The sequence below is a fragment of the Biomphalaria glabrata genome, chromosome 2, assembly GCF_947242115.1.
Source record: "Biomphalaria glabrata chromosome 2, xgBioGlab47.1, whole genome shotgun sequence".
In the NCBI taxonomy this organism is placed as follows: Eukaryota; Metazoa; Mollusca; class Gastropoda; family Planorbidae; genus Biomphalaria; species Biomphalaria glabrata.
Genome location: NC_074712.1, coordinates 2,751,531 through 2,769,935, shown reverse-complemented (window position 1 = coordinate 2,769,935; position 18,405 = coordinate 2,751,531). Strand labels below are relative to the sequence as shown.

At 37.1% G+C, this 18,405-nt stretch overlaps 1 protein-coding gene across 4 annotated transcripts in view; it reads right to left on the bottom strand.

The window, feature by feature from the left end:
* The window catches only part of LOC106062377 (uncharacterized), a 67,854-nt gene that overhangs the window by 27,709 nt on the left and 21,740 nt on the right, over positions 1 to 18,405 (bottom strand). For all 4 annotated transcript variants that reach the window (XM_056018735.1, XM_056018738.1, XM_056018737.1 and 1 more), the window contains exon 2: positions 13,879 to 14,019. In XM_056018735.1, coding sequence (XP_055874710.1) covers positions 13,879 to 14,019 — 141 coding nt within the window. The remainder of the gene's footprint in view (positions 1 to 13,878; positions 14,020 to 18,405) is intronic.

Below are 18,405 nucleotides of genomic sequence, written 5' to 3'. Positions count from 1 at the left end.
AGAGCGCTATGCTCCAATATTATTTGTGTGTGTGTGTGGGGGGGGGTATATTATGGGAGGTTTCCGCGCTGCCTTTAGGCGCTCAGTAAATACAACTCTGCTCGGATCGGGTGTTGAACCTCGAGCCCCTTTCATAGCTAACCAAGCCAAACCAAGTTCAAGCGTACTTCTTACCTTCCGATATATTAGATGTATGGAGCTAGACCCAACACCTTACACGCAGAACGTTTGCGTTCGAAAGAAAAAAAAAAGCCTGTTGCTATGAATTGCAAGTGTTCAATGCACAATAGGTTTTGTGAGTCTACATAAAAAATAATAGGTCCACTAGATCTAATAATCTAATGTTAAAGTCTGTCAACAGTTTGTAAGTCTACTGCTTTTAAAGTCTATTTTTACATTAGTCGTGTAAACAGGTTCATAACTATGTAAGTCTTAGCTAATAGGTTTATATCTATGAAAGTGTTTGCTAACCTGTACAGTGTCAAAGAAGCCGATAGAGGATAATTACTATCATTTCTTAAAACATTTTTCTTTTCTAACTTTTCGCAACTAAAATCAGGTACCCATTAGAGTTCTGTGGACTCTGGGGTGCCCTAAAAATCCCAGTCTTCACCGAGATTCGAACCCAGGACCCGCTTAGCCTCTCAGCGCCCTATATATCTTATTTGGAGGAGTTTAAATTGTGTATCGAACTAAACATCTACCACATATTGTTCTAAATTGAATTTTATGGTTTCATTAAATTTGTAGATTTTTACTTGCTTGTTGAATGAATTTGTTAAAGCATTTAGTGAACACTGACGCTATATGTTAATGTTTGAATCTTTCTTTCCCATTTTTTTTAATTTGGATTACTTTGTTCTTCTCTTAAACTCAAACACAAATTTCCTCTTCTCTTAACCTCAAACACAAATTTCCTCTTCTCTTAACCTCAAACACAAATTTCCTCTTCTCTTAACCTCAAACACAAATTTCCTCTTCTCTTAAGCTCAAACACAAATTCCCTCTTCTCTTAACCTCAAACACAAATGTCCTCTTCTCCTAACCTCAAACACAAATGTCCTCTTCTCTTAACCTCAAACACAAATGTCCTCTTCTCTTAACCTCAAACACAAGTAAAATTATTATAAATGTCATGAACCAGAAAGCAGTAGACCTAGAGTCTATACTCTTGTTAGCAAGCTTATGTGTCCTATGTAGAGCTGCGGTGGTTGAACGGTAAAGTGGCTAGGCTTCCGCACCGAGGTCCTGGGTTCGAATCCTTGCGAAGACTGGGATTTTTTAACTTCGGGATCTTTGGGCGCCTCTGAGTCCACTCGGTTCGGGGAAAGTAAAGTCGGTTGGTTGTTGTGCTGGCCATGTGACACCATGCTCGTTAACCGTTGGCCACAGAAACAGATGACCTAAACATCATCTGCCCCATAGATCGCAGGGTGGTAAATAGAAACTTTACTTTTTTTTTCTACTTTTAAAAATAAGAACTGCCAAAGACAGAGAGTCAAGCTGTTGTGATCTCTAATGTCCTGTGCTTAGCAGCTGTTTGTTTAATCTACTTCGAGTAATTACGTAGATCTATCGATCACAAAAACACCCAAATGTAATCATGGCCACTGCAGTCTTGTGTTTTCTTGTGAAATAAGTTTACTCCTTTCTGTGGTTGTTGAAAGCTTATTTTACGTAGGCAGACGACAGTCTTCATTTATCAGCATAGTTATGGTGTGTGTGTCTAGTGTCTGATGTGACTTTTAGTTAGACTGATGCATGGGGCCTGTGTAGAAGAGGGGGAACAGAAGACAACGGAAACCACGTGATTTTCTTCTATGGCTAGAGTAGTAGATTTCAATGGACCTCATTCACAAACCTTAATAAACAACATTTAGTCAGGTGATAATATTGATAAAACAACGGAAAAAAAAACTGTCATGTGATAGCCATTGTGTATTAAAAATTAGATCGTAATTTGTATAGAAGATATAGAGAATCACATGGCTAAATGTTGTTTGTTTACGATTGATGAATGAGGTCCATTGAGTTGAGATATTTAAATTTACGAAATGATTTGAAATCTTGTAATATTTGTGTTTTTATATATTTTAACCCTGAGATTGAACGCTGTAAATATTTATAAATGAAAATCAAGTGTGTTTGTTTGTAAAAGTTGTCAAGTTTTATTCAAGACTTGTGTAAAAGTTAAGCAAGACGCCTACAAGGGTAAGTTGGGCAAAACAGTCCGAAGCTACAAATCAATACAAAACTCCTATCAATACGCCTTTTCTGTCCAGTCTGTGGCATTTTACGTCTCGAGAGAAGATCTTTTCCCTTTGCATCTTCTTCTGTGACTAAAGAGGCCAACCCTTGATACACAGCTGCGGTCACAGGTTGGGCATGTGTAATCACCCGGCACCGTTGTATTTTCTACTTTCTACTACTGTTGTGTATGGCATCTGCAATCCAGGACCCTTCATTTATGCTCGCGCTCCAGTACTTATTAAGATTATGAACATTTGTATAATGTATAAATACTTAAATACTCATTGGCCTCCTTCAGTCGTGAAACGACTATGGTTCATCTCGAACACTTTTTCATATGGCCGTGTAGCTCTATTTTGGAGAGACACTCCAGTCCACATATATTGCAGGTCAAGGTGGCTTTCGCTTTGGTGGTAGAGGAGCTGGCCATTTTCCGTGTGGCACGCTTTTCTTTAAGAATCGAGGCCCATGTTTTCTCGCTGTCTATAGCTTTCTTGGTCACCGTCTCTCTCCAACTGGTGCGGTCTATAGATCTATAAATAACTACTAGCCGGATATGACCCGCGGCCCGCCTTGGTTTGTGTATGACCTATCTAGTGCATTGTACTTAGATCTATGTCAAACATGGTGAGATAATTCCTTAACACTTTTTAAAATTCTCACACGAAAATGAAAGTAGACTATGAAAATATTTAACTGTATGAAAATTATACAACGCCCTACTAGGATCCCCTTAAGGTGGAGTGCCCCCTCTCTTCCGCCCTCTCCACACGCACCAACCGTCAATTAAGGTGATATATAAAGGCATTATTCTTTGACAGGTTTGAACAAGGCCAGTGTTTTTTAATACGCGAAGACAGGTACCACGGATTCCTGTGAAGATATTGTCAGCATTAGACACAAAGCCTTTGAGTGTGACCGTTATAAGCCGGTGATTATGTGATTGGTGTCAAGTTTCCTATAATCTGTTAATCATATGTAAGACCATTACTTCAGTCGAACATAACGTAAGGCTTACAGATATTGAAAAAAAAACTTTTATGATTTAAAGAACGTCTTTCTCTTAGATCTAGATAAAATAATCTACAAGCATACTTGTAAAGTAGTGATAGTTGAATGTAACTTACCGTTGTAATGTTTGAGACAAAATAATTGAGAAACTAAGCAAATCCCATTTTAAAAAAAAATTGTAATGTACATAGATCCAAAAAATAGATTCTACGCAGATCTCTGTGTTAATATAGTCGTTTCTTTTAGATAGAATGTGTTGAGTCTTTGGTTCAAACAGATGTTATCAGGTGTAACAAACAAGTACAGTGAAAACACAAGGAAATGTTTTCAGAATACTGGCATGAAATTTATTTTCTCTTTAATGGATCATACAACTTAGAAGATTTCTTTTTGATTGAACTTGTTATGTAAAGGATACAGAACGTCAGGAAATTAATACAATTAGTTTTACTTTCAGAGTTAACAATGTAAAACTACTAAAATGTAGGAATGGAGTTCAGCTTTCGTGTAAAAGTGGAAGAGTTCTATAATAGCATCATAATATTGTATAATACTGTACCACAATGCTGCAACAACATAACAATACTATAACAGCATGACAATCCATCCATCCCAGTGGCGCTACAGCCCAATGGAGGTCTCTGGCCTGCCTCAACACATCCCTCCATTCAGATTTATTCCAGTGGCACTACAGCCCACGGAGGTCTCTGGCCTGCCTCAACACATCTCTCCATTCAGATTTATTCCAGTGGCACTACAGCCCACGGAGGGCTCTGGCCTGCCTCAACACATCCCTCCATTCCGATCTATTCCAGTGGCACTACAGCCCAATGGAGGTCTCTGGCCTGCCTCAACACATCCCTCCATTCCGAACTATTCCAGTGGCACTACAGCCCAATGGAGGTCTCTGGCCTGCCTCAACACATCCCTCCATTCCGATCTATTCCAGTGGCACTACAGCCCAATGGAGGTCTCTGGCCTGCCTCAACACATCCCTCCATTCCGAACTATTCCAGTGGCGCTACAGCCCATGGAGGTCTCTGGCCTGCCTCAACACATCCCTCCATTCAGATCTATTCCAGTGGCCCTACAGCCCATGGAGGTCTCTGGCCTGCCTCAACACATCCCTCCATTCAGATCTATTCCAGTGGCGCTACAGCCCAATGGAGGTCTCTGGCCTGCCTCAACACATCCCTCCATTCAGATCTATTCCAGTGGCCCTACAGCCCATGGAGGTCTCTGGCCTGCCTCAACACATCCCTCCATTCAGATCTATTCCAGTGGCCCTACAGCCCATGGAGGTCTCTGGCCTGCCTCAACACATCCCTCCATTCAGATCTATTCCAGTGGCGCTACAGCCCAATGGAGGTCTCTGGCCTGCCTCAACACATCCCTCCATTCAGATCTATTCCAGTGGCCCTACAGCCCATGGAGGTCTCTGGCCTGCCTCAACACATCCCTCCATTCAGATCTATTCCAGTAGCACTACAGCCCATGGAGGGCTCTGGCCTGCCTCAACACATCCCTCCATTCAGATCTATATAGCAGCACTACAGCCCATGGAGGGCTCTGGTCTGACTCAACACATCCCTCCATTCAGATCTCTCCTGGGCCTTTCGTCTCCACGCCCTTACCCCAAGCTGTTGTAGATCTGCCTTCACATCACCACTCTATCACATTCGGGGTCTGCCTTTCGTTTTTTTGCCTGTATACATTTTTCGCTTCTCTGTTTTCTGACATTCTTTCTTATTTTCTTCCCAACGTAGTCTGTTCTTTTTTATTTGTCACTATTGATGGGTCTTCATACAATTGATATATCTCATGGTTAGTGCGTGTCCTCCACCTCGTTTCATCTTGTATAGCACCATAGATTTTCTTAAGAACTTTTCGTTCCCAAGTATTTAGTAGATTTTCGATTATCTTCGTCAGCCTGATAATACCGTAACATTATCACAACAGTTTACACCATGGCCACATCTCTCTACTTATCAAGCATAGCTTATGTTTACATAAAGCTCTTGGTTGGGAAAATAAAAATGAAAAAATGTGTGTGTGTAAGTATTTTAGAAATCGTAATTACTTAACAGGCATTAACAATATTTATGAAATATATAAAGATTTACTACTGCAGTGTCACATAGCAGAAAGTTTTCTGTGACCATTTCCATAGCAACGTCAAGGTTGATTGTCGACAGGTTCTTGAAACAAGCTACCTTTCTTGCAAAAGAAGCGATGTTAATATCATAAGAGAGAGAGAGAGAGAGAGAGAGAGAGAGAGTTCTTTGTTTCTAGTTGGTTATTACTAAATATAGTATGAGGGAGATAATAGAAAGTTTTGGAAAGGACGGTCAGTCAGTCAGTTGTAGTTATGAATTTGAGCGAAGAGAGTTACCTTGTTTAATTGAATTGTACAGTGTGTATAGTTCATATAAGTGATTCCCAGTTCTAGAAGGAAAGCTTTGTATTTATTATGAAAGGATTTTCATTGTTTGAATTAATAGTTTACATTTGAATCTCCGGCATAGCGATATTATCTGAGTGCTCATTAATTTTTTGAAGTGGAAATTGACACTAAATTACAGCATCAGAAACGCATTGTCTGATCAAAATAATCTCATCGTAATATTAAGACATCTTCACACCTAGCACTCAAATACAAAGATCGTGACATGCAGAATAAAAGAACAGTAGCGAAAAATACAACAGACATAGATACGAGAAACCCAGCTGAACTAAAAGTAAAAACACAGGAAAACTTAACTCTACACCTATTTTGTGCATACAGTTTGTCTTTTTATTTTCTTTGTAGCTGATGAAGGCCTCGTGGCCCAAACGTTCTTTGTTTTTACTTGGGACCAACAAGATTTCCTATATACAAAAGGATGACGAGTGGAGATAGAAAAGTTAAGAGTTAGAGCACCACTGATTGATTCTACTGACACACTATTAAGAAACATTAAGAGTTAGAGCACCACTGATTGATTCTACTGACACACTATTAAGAAACATTAAGAGTTGGAGCACCACTGATTGATTCTACTGACAGACTATTAAGAAAAGTTAAAAGTTAGAGCGCCACTGATTGATTCTACTGACACACTATTAAGAGTTAGAGCACCACTGATTGATTCTACTGACACACTATTAAGAAAAGTTAAGAGAGCACCACTGATTGATTCTACTGACACACTAATAAGAAAAGTTAAGAGTTAGATCGCCACTGATTGATTCTACTGACACACTATTAAGAAACATTAAGAGTTGGAGCACCACTGATTGATTCTACTGACACACTATTAAGAAAAGTTAGAGCACCACTGATTGATTCTACTGACACACTATTAAGAAACATTAAGAGTTAGAGCACCACTGATTGATTCTACTGACACACTATTAAGAAAAGTTAAGAGAGCACCACTGATTGATTCTACTGACACACTAATAAGAAAAGTTAAGAGTTAGAGCGCCACTGATTGATTCTACTGACACACTATTAAGAAAAGTTAGAGCACCACTGATTGATTCTACTGACACACTATTAAGAAAAGTTAAAAGTTAGAGTGCCACTGATTGATTCTACTGACACACTATTAAGAAAAGTTAAGAGTTAGATCGCCACTGATTGATTCTACTGACACACTAATAAGAAACATTAAGAGTTGGAGCACCACTGATTGATTCTACTGACACACTAATAAGAAAAGTAAAGAGTTAGATTGCCACTGATTGATTCTACTGAGACACTATCAAGAAACATTAAGAGTTGGAGCACCACTGATTGATACTACTGACACACTAATAAGAAAAGTTAAGAGTTAGAGCGCCACTGATTGATTCTACTGACACACTATTAAGAAAAGTTAGAGCACCACTGATTGATTCTACTGACACACTATTAAGAAAAGTTAAAAGTTAGAGTGCCACTGATTGATTCTACTGACACACTATTAAGAAAAGTTAAGAGTTAGATCGCCACTGATTGATTCTACTGACACACTAATAAGAAAAGTTAAGAGTTAGATCGCCACTGATTGATTCTACTGACACACTATTAAGAAACATTAAGAGTTGGAGTACCACTGATTGATTCTACTGACACACTAATAAGAAAAGTTAAGAGTTAGAGCGCCACTGATTGATTCTACTGACACACTATTAAGAAAAGTTAGAGCACCACTGATTGATTCTACTGACACACTATTAAGAAACATTAAGAGTTAGAGCACCACTGATTGATTCTACTGACACACTATTAAGATAAGTTAGAGCACCACTGATTGATACTACTGACAGACTATTAAGAAAAGTTAAGAGTTAGAGCACCACTGATTGATTCTACTGACACACTATTTAACAAAGTTAAGAGTTAGAGCGCCACTGATTGATTCTACTGACACACTATTAAGAAAAGTTAGAGCAGCACAGACTGATTCTACTGAGACACTATTAAGAAAAGTTAAGAGTTAGAGCGCCACAGATTGATTCTACTGACACACTATTAAGAGTTAGAGCACCACTGATTGATTCTACTGACACACTATTAAGAAAAGTTAAGAGAGCACCACTGATTGATTCTACTGACACACTAATAAGAAAAGTTAAGAGTTAGATCGCCACTGATTGATTCTACTGACACACTATTAAGAAACATTAAGAGTTGGAGCACCACTGATTGATTCTACTGACACACTATTAAGAAAAGTTAGAGCACCACTGATTGATTCTACTGACACACTATTAAGAAACATTAAGAGTTAGAGCACCACTGATTGATTCTACTGACGCACTATTAAGAAAAGTTAAGAGAGCACCACTGATTGATTCTACTGACACACTAATAAGAAAAGTTAAGAGTTAGATCGCCACTGATTGATTCTACTGACACACTATTAAGAAACATTAAGAGTTGGAGCACCACTGATTGATTCTACTGACACACTAATAAGAAAAGTTAAGAGTTAGATTGCCACTGATTGATTCTACTGAGACACTATCAAAAAACATTAAGAGTTGGAGCACCACTGATTGATACTACTGACACACTAATAAGAAAAGTTAAGTGTTAGAGCGCCACTGATTGATTCTACTGACACACTATTAAGAGTTAGAGCACCACTGATTGATTCTACTGACACACTATTAAGAAAAGTTAAGAGAGCACCACTGATTGATTCTACTGACACACTAATAAGAAAAGTTAAGAGTTAGATCGCCACTGATTGATTCTACTGACACACTATTAAGAAACATTAAGAGTTGGAGCACCACTGATTGATTCTACTGACACACTATTAAGAAACATTAAGAGTTAGAGCACCACTGATTGATTCTACTGACACACTATTAAGAAAAGTTAAGAGAGCACCACTGATTGATTCTACTGACACACTAATAAGAAAAGTTAAGAGTTAGATCACCACTGATTGATTCTACTGACACACTATTAAGAAACATTAAGAGTTGGAGCACCACTGATTGATTCTACTGACACACTAATAAGAAAAGTTAAGAGTTAGATTGCCACTGATTGATTCTACTGAGACACTATCAAGAAACATTAAGAGTTGGAGCACCACTGATTGATACTACTGACACACTAATAAGAAAAGTTAAGAGTTAGAGCGCCACTGATTGATTCTACTGACACACTATTAAGAAAAGTTAGAGCACCACTGATTGATTCTACTGACACACTATTAAGAAAAGTTAAAAGTTAGAGTGCCACTGATTGATTCTACTGACACACTATTAAGAAAAGTTAAGAGTTAGATCGCCACTGATTGATTCTACTGACACACTAATAAGAAAAGTTAAGAGTTAGATCGCCACTGATTGATTCTACTGACACACTATTAAGAAACATTAAGAGTTGGAGCACCACTGATTGATTCTACTGACACACTAATAAGAAAAGTTAAGAGTTAGAGCGCCACTGATTGATTCTACTGACACACTACTAAGAAAAGTTAGAGCACCACTGATTGATTCTACTGACACACTATTAAGAAACATTAAGAGTTAGAGCACCACTGATTGATTCTACTGACACACTATTAAGATAAGTTAGAGCACCACTGATTGATACTACTGACAGACTATTAAGAAAAGTTAAGAGTTAGAGCACCACTGATTGATTCTACTGACACACTATTTAACAAAGTTAAGAGTTAGAGCGCCACTGATTGATTCTACTGACACACTATTAAGAAACATTAAGAGTTGGAGCACCACTGATTGATTCTACTGACACACTATTAAGAAAAGTTAGAGCACCACTGATTGATTCTACTGACACACTATTAAGAAACATTAAGAGTTAGAGCACCACTGATTGATTCTACTGACACACTATTAAGAAAAGTTAAGAGAGCACCACTGATTGATTCTACTGACACACTAATAAGAAAAGTTAAGAGTTAGATCGCCACTGATTGATTCTACTGACACACTATTAAGAAACATTAAGAGTTGGAGCACCACTGATTGATTCTACTGACACACTATTAAGAAAAGTTAGAGCACCACTGATTGATTCTACTGACACACTATTAAGAAACATTAAGAGTTAGAGCACCACTGATTGATTCTGCTGACACACTATTAAGAAAAGTTAAGAGAGCACCACTGATTGATTCTACTGACACACTAATAAGAAAAGTTAAGAGTTAGATCGCCACTGATTGATTCTACTGACACACTATTAAGAAACATTAAGAGTTGGAGCACCACTGATTGATTCTACTGACACACTAATAAGAAAAGTTAAGAGTTAGATTGCCACTGATTGATTCTACTGAGACACTATCAAGAAACATTAAGAGTTGGAGCACCACTGATTGATACTACTGACACACTAATAAGAAAAGTTAAGAGTTAGAGCGCCACTGATTGATTCTACTGACACACTATTAAGAAAAGTTAGAGCACCACTGATTGATTCTACTGACACACTATTAAGAAAAGTTAAAAGTTAGAGTGCCACTGATTGATTCTACTGACACACTATTAAGAAAAGTTAAGAGTTAGATCGCCACTGATTGATTCTACTGACACACTAATAAGAAAAGTTAAGAGTTAGATCGCCGATGATTGATTCTACTGACACACTATTAAGAAACATTAAGAGTTGGAGCACCACTGATTGATTCTACTGACACACTAATAAGAAAAGTTAAGAGTTAGAGCGCCACTGATTGATTCTACTGACACACTATTAAGAAAAGTTAGAGCACCACTGATTGATTCTACTGACACACTATTAAGAAACATTAAGAGTTAGAGCACCACTGATTGATTCTACTGACACACTATTAAGATAAGTTAGAGCACCACTGATTGATACTACTGACAGACTATTAAGAAAAGTTAAGAGTTAGGGAACCACTGATTGATTCTACTGACACACTATTTAACAAAGTTAAGAGTTAGAGCGCCACTGATTGATTCTACTGACACACTATTAAGAAAAATTAGAGCAGCACAGACTGATTCTACTGAGACACTATTAAGAAAAGTTAAGAGTTAGAGCGCCACAGATTGATTCTACTGACACACTATTAAGAGTTAGAGCACCACTGATTGATTCTACTGACACACTATTAAGAAAAGTTAAGAGAGCACCACTGATTGATTCTACTGACACACTAATAAGAAAAGTTAAGAGTTAGATCACCACTGATTGATTCTACTGACACACTATTAAGAAACATTAAGAGTTGGAGCACCACTGATTGATTCTACTGACACACTAATAAGAAAAGTTAAGAGTTAGATTGCCACTGATTGATTCTACTGAGACACTATCAAGAAACATTAAGAGTTGGAGCACCACTGATTGATACTACTGACACACTAATAAGAAAAGTTAAGTGTTAGAGCGCCACTGATTGATTCTACTGACACACTATTAAGAAAAGTTAGAGCACCACTGATTGATTCTACTGACACACTATTAAGAAAAGTTAAAAGTTAGAGTGCCACTGATTGATTCTACTGACACACTATTAAGAAAAGTTAAGAGTTAGATCGCCACTGATTGATTCTACTGACACACTAATAAGAAAAGTTAAGAGTTAGATCGCCACTGATTGATTCTACTGACACACTATTAAGAAACATTAAGAGTTGGAGCACCACTGATTGATTCTACTGACACACTAATAAGAAAAGTTAAGAGTTAGAGCGCCACTGATTGATTCTACTGACACACTATTAAGAAAAGTTAGAGCACCACTGATTGATTCTACTGACACACTATTAAGAAACATTAAGAGTTAGAGCACCACTGATTGATTCTACTGACACACTATTAAGAAAAGTTAGAGCACCACTGATTGATACTACTGACAGACTATTAAGAAAAGTTAAGAGTTAGAGCACCACTGATTGATTCTACTGACACACTATTTAACAAAGTTAAGAGTTAGAGCGCCACTGATTGATTCTACTGACACACTATTAAGAAAAGTTAGAGCAGCACAGACTGATTCTACTGAGACACTATTAAGAAAAGTTAAGAGTTAGAGCGCCACAGATTGATTCTACTGACACACTATTTAAAAAAGTTAAGAGTTAGAGCGCCACAGATTGATTCTACTGACACACTATTTTAAAAAGTTAAGAGTTAGAGCGCCACAGATTGATTCTACTGACACACTATTTTAAAAAGTTAAGAGTTAGAGCGCCACTGATTGATTCTACTGACACACTATTAAGAAAAGTTAAGAGTTAGAGCGCCACAGATTGATTCTACTGACACACTATTTTAAAAAGTTAAGAGTTAGAGCGCCACTGATTGATTCTACTGACACTCTATTAAGAAAAGTTAAGAGTTAGAGCGCCACTGATTGATTCTACTGACACACTATTAAGAAAAGTTAAGAGTTAGAGCGCCACTGATTGATTCTACTGACACACTATTAAGAAACATTAAGAGTTGGAGCACCACTGATTGATTCTACTGACACACTAATAAGAAAAGTTAAGAGTTAGAGCGCCACTGATTGATTCTACTGACACACTATTAAGAAAAGTTAGAGCACCACTGATTGATTCTACTGACACACTATTAAGAAACATTAAGAGTTAGAGCACCACTGATTGATTCTACTGACACACTATTAAGAAAAGTTAGAGCACCACTGATTGATACTACTGACAGACTATTAAGAAAAGTTAGTTAGAGCACCACTGATTGATTCTACTGACACACTATTTTAAAAAGTTAAGAGTTAGAGCGCCACTGATTGATTCTACTGACACACTATTAAGAAAAGTTAGAGCACCACAGACTGATTCTACTGACACACTATTAAAAAAAGTTAAGAGTTAGAGCGCCACAGATTGATTCTACTGACACTCTATTTAAAAAAGTTAAGAGTTAGAGCGCCACAGATTGATTCTACTGACACACTATTAAGAAACATTAAGAGTTAGAGCACCACTGATTGATTCTACTGACACACTATTAAGAAAAGTTAAGAGTTAGAGCACCACTGATTGATTCTACTGACACACTATTAAGAAAAGTTAAGAGTTAGAGCGCCACTGATTGATTCTACTGACACACTATTAAGAAAAGTTAAGAGTTAGAGCGCCACTGATTGATTCTACTGACACACTATTTTAAAAAGTTAAGAGTTAGAGCACCACTGATTGATTCTACTGACACACTATTAAGAAAAGTTAAGAGTTAGAGCGCCACTGATTGATTCTACTGACACACTATTAAGAAAAGTTAAGAGTTGGAGCACCACTGATTGATTCTACTGACACACTATTAAGAAAAGTTAAGAGTTAGAGCACCACTGATTGATTCTACTGACACACTATTAAGAAAAGTTAAGAGTTGGAGCACCACTGATTGATTCTACTGACACACTATTAAGAAAAGTTAAGAGTTAGAGCACCACTGATTGATTCTACTGACACACTATTAAGAAACGTTAAGAGTTAGAGCACCACTGATTGATTCTACTGACAAACTATTAAGAAACATTAAGAGTTAGAGCACCACTGATTGATTCTACTGACACACTATTAAGAAACATTAAGAGTTAGAGCACCACTGATTGATTCTACTGACACACTATTAAGAAAAGTTAAGAGTTAGAGCACCACTGATTGATTCTACAGACACACTATTAAGAAAAGTTAAGAGTTAGAGCACCACTGATTCATTCTACAGACACACTATTAAGAAAAGTTAAGAGTTAGAGCACCACTGATTGATTCTACTGACACACTATTAAGAAAAGTTAAAGTTAGAGCACCACTGATTGATTCTACTGACACACTATTAAGAAAAGTTAAGAGTTGGAGCACCACTGATTGATTCTACTGACACACTATTAAGAAAAGTTAAGAGTTTGAGCACCACTGATTGATTCTACTGACACACTAATAAGAAAAGTTAAGAGTTGGAGCACCACTGATTGATTCTACTGACACACTATTAAGAAAAGTTAAGAGTTAGAGCACCACTGATTGATTCTACTGACACACTATTAAGAAACATTAAAAGTTGGAGCGCCACTGATTGATTCTACTGACACACTATTAAGAAAAGTTAAGAGTTAGAGCGCCACTGATTGATTCTACTGACACACTATTACTCACAATGACTTTGGAGACGAGACCTGCACTTGGAGCCAAGATGTCGATAAGCTGGCACAATACCTGACCGTCCTTGACAGCGTCTGCTCCGCTGATGTGACTTCCGGTCTCAGCAAGTACTGAGTTGGCCCACTGAAGATAGATCTGTAGGACGACATACACAGAATACACAATTAATAAAAAAAAAAAAAAAAAAAGGAAGTATCACAAGAATGAAATAATAATTGTTGACTTGGACAAACATAATTGTTGACTTGGACAAACATAATTGTTGACTTGGACAAACATAATTGTTGACTTGGACAAACATAATTGTTGACTTGGACAAACATAATTGTTGACTTGGACAAACATAATTGTTGACTTGGACAAACATAATTGTTGACTTGGACAAACATAATTGTTGACTTGGACAAACATAATTGTTGACTTGGACAAACATAATTGTTGACTTGGACAAACAGCCCCTGTCCTAGAGATTGCGGGGCCCTATGCGAAACGGATTGCGCGGGGCCCAGTCTGGTTAGGGATAAGGATAATAATTAAAATTTAAGATTTGGTCTCAGAAAATAAATTCGTTTTTGCATTTTATTCACACATTACTAAGTACAAAATCACTGCCAAATTAACTTTCCGAGCCATCTACAGTAGATAGTAGTTTTCCAACAAAAAAACTTTTAATATCGACTAGCAAAATATCGCTTTTTTTCTAAGAGGTCGAGATAGATTTAGATCTATATTTTATCTGCCAGTGACTATTAAACTATATTAAGTATTTGAACTACTTGCTTTGGTTTAAAATTCGCCTTATTATTAAGTTTTTATTAAATAGAAAGAAAACACTTGTGAAGCATGGACCAAATCTCAAACTATGGGTCTACCATCGTCTCTTCCGTTGATGGAATGTCGAAACGTGTCTGGTAAATCATGAATTGTCCACGACGCACGTTCGTGCTATCGGCGCTGTATGAATGTAACGTATTTGTTGATTTAGATCTACTATAGACACGGGAAGCTTATTTTTAGTTCATAACGTATTATTGGCCTTAATTTTTTAGTTGTTCTATTTCATTTTCACCCTATTCACTTCGCCCAGGGCCTCCGATCACCTAAGGCCGGCCCTGCTTGTCATAAGTTAATCATAGTACACGCATAACGTGTGACTGAGTGATTCACAAACTTTTTTCTTTTACGGAACACTTTGCACATTCGGAGAATTCAGCAGAACACTTTGCACATTCGAATCATTCAGCGGATCAATTGATTAGTTTTTAGATTGGTCTATTTCCTATTTAATTATTATTTATTATTATTATCTATTTTTATGTACAAAACTGAAATAAAATACAGAGGATAGGCCATTTGATACACATTATTCGTATGTGTGGCTTTGTTGGCAATCAGTTTTTAAAGAGCATAACTTCTTGATATCGGGCACTATTTTGGTTACCTGAATTTGCATATCTGGTGTGGCGTCAAGCCTGTTTCTAGACTTTGACTTGTTGCTACATAATAAGAAAATATTTGCTTCGCACAAAAGGTAGCGGGTAGCTAAAGTACAATAACGAGCAGCTTGTATTGAAATAGTGTAGAACTCTTCAGACAAACTCGACCAGAATTATTGAATGGTTAATTTGTTCAAATTAGAGTCGGAATATAGGTCAGTTCAGTAACAGATAACAAAATAATAAAAACTGTTTTTTCTTTTCTGCATTTAATAAGGAAATACTTAACGTGTAGGACTACTAGTTCATTCCTCCAATAGTTCGAGGAACACCCATCCAGGCCTGGCGGAACACAGTTTGGGAAACCGTCACACTGCTTCAGTCAATACACACACCGTTCCATAACATCAAATCTCCTAATTAATTCCCATAAACGTCATTTTATGAGATCAATAGTTGGACGTAGCAAGGGACTTGTGGTATTTCAATAGTTAGACGTAGCAAGCGACTTTGAACTGCCATCACGACAGATTTAAGTTCGAACCCCGCCCGGGGCAACTCCCCTTGCCGTTCTGTATGAGAATTGGGCTGAAAGTTAATGATCTTCTACATGGAAGGAAAACTTCTACAGCAAAACTAATTTACAAGTCAACCATTAATGTTGCTATTAGGTAACTAGGTCTCAATAAAAACCCAGAATAAAAAAGAGAAAAAAACTCAGTGAATGCACAACTTTAAGAATAAATAAACAGAAAGTATTAGCTGATTAATTTTTTTTTCATCCAGTGCAAATTAGAGAATTACTGACATGTCAGTAAGTTAATTAGGGCCCTTAAGAAGCACAATAGGCCGATTTATGTACTGAATAATTTTGAACATTAGTTTTAACTCTTTCTCTCCTAACTGACGATACCAACGTTGATTCTACCAGAATGTGGTAAATAATTACGGAGAGAAAGAGTTAAGGAACACAAATGCTGTTCAGTACGATTTTTAAAAAGACACACAAAAAAAAGGCAAACCTTTCCCCACATCTCTGTAGTCCAAAAGGTGTGAGAATATGAGTGTAAAATATCACATGACCACTGGTTGGTTAGGAGGGACATTCGGACAAAGGTCGATACCCAAAGCATTGATCATTCCACGGGACTCATCGATGTCCACTGCTCTGGGGGTTTTCTCCACAAATAAAGATGGCCAACCGTGTACTGGGTGGAGGATGTTGCAGTATTTTTGAGACTCCTGTCCCAGGCTGCATCACTACAATACGATCGTCTGCTCCATACGTCATTCGGCATTTTGAGAAGTTGATTCAAGGGGCATGATATCAGCAGACATACGAGCCAGACATTGCCCACGGGTCGTAGTTTTGACATCACAAAAGAGAAGTAATATAACTATCGTCTTAACAATTATAAAATTATTTTCTTGTTGACTCTTGTTTGAACGAGAATAGATAAAAAAATATTGATTTTTATAGTCTTTACGATTATACTATTATTTTCATGTTCATTTTTGGCCTTTTTTTTTATGAATGGCCTGCAAAGATTTTTCTTACTAAATGCCTTGGTTGATGTCCAGATTTTCAGATAGGTTCGTTTCAAAAGGTTCCTTTAAATCGTAAATATTAAAAACGAACATTTTCAAATTTTAGACTGAAGCTTTGTGGTTTAGAAAATGTCGGTTAGGGTTTTTTTTTAAATAAAAATATGGCCACTGGCAAAATTTTTTTATGAAAATTAGACAATGATAAAAAAAAATTAAAAAATTATTTTTAAAAAAACTTCAATACCAGAAATAATTGTCATACATCCGTCAAGATTTATTTTTCCTTTCTATTTAAACTAAATTAATTAATGTCCACTAAATGTATAAACCAATTAGTTAATTTTTTTTGTTTGATTCATGTGTTGTCATCGATAATGAATAATTTCAATTTGATCCGAGAATGGATACGAAGGAGGGATAACGTTTAAAATATTTGTACCAGACAGACAGACGAACAGAGTGACTTGACATAAGCTTTGTGGTAATAGCTAGACACTTAGTATAGAGACGCATCATAGTTGACCGACTTTGAACGCGACCTTTGTTGACGTCACGGCTTAGTGGGTTCCAGCTTACTTATGTTATTATTAGTCAGTTGGTGTTAGGACTTTAAGGGAGATAACTTCGTATTACGGACAGAGACTGGACTGTGGCATTTTCAGTATTAAACTTCAGTCAAGTCTATAACGGTCTAGACTACTCTAGACTTAGTCCTTTAACCTTGTTACATGTGTAGACATTGGTCTGTCGTAGTGTTACCGCATCTAATACACCCGTACAAGAAACCCAGACATCTCCTGAGAAATCTGTCGAAGTCAGAAAGCCATCAACAACTACAAGATCAAAGCCTATCGCATAATATAGATGTTAATACTCGAGGATGTTATATTTAACCATATTCTAGTCACGTGATACGTAAATCATGTGATATCGTGATAGCCTACGTGTTTAGATGTTTATACAGTAATACTTTAATGTCTGTGTGTTGGTTAGATGTTTCTTTTTTAATTTGTTTCTCTATAACCCATAGAGAACAAAGTGTGTGTCAAGCAGTGTGTGTGAAATTGACCTGAAACTATTTGGTTAGAAACCATTGGATCTAAAATTCAATTAATTAATGGGATATTTGAAGTTTTTTGTGTTGTTTTTTTGTACGCATCGCAATATGGCTTCATTTCTCTACTTAAAATGTGAGTAACATTGTAGCTTGCAGACTCGTTTTCATGCCTCTATTTCAGGGGTTCTCAACCTGTGGGTCGCGACCCCCTTGGCCAGCGTACCGTATTTTGGGCATCACTGGCATAGATGAATCTAATGAAGTTAAAGACTATAATTTCAAATACACAGCATTTTTGAACAGCAGAAATACGGAAATGTTCCACGTGTGACCTGGTCATGAACTATTAAAGGGTGCTGAGTCTTATGGTGATCCCAAAAGTGTCACACAAAGTGACTAGTTAATTAAATACATGGTTTCTTATAATGTTAACAAGTGTTTCCCAAACTTTGTCCTTAACGGAACACTTCGCACATTCTG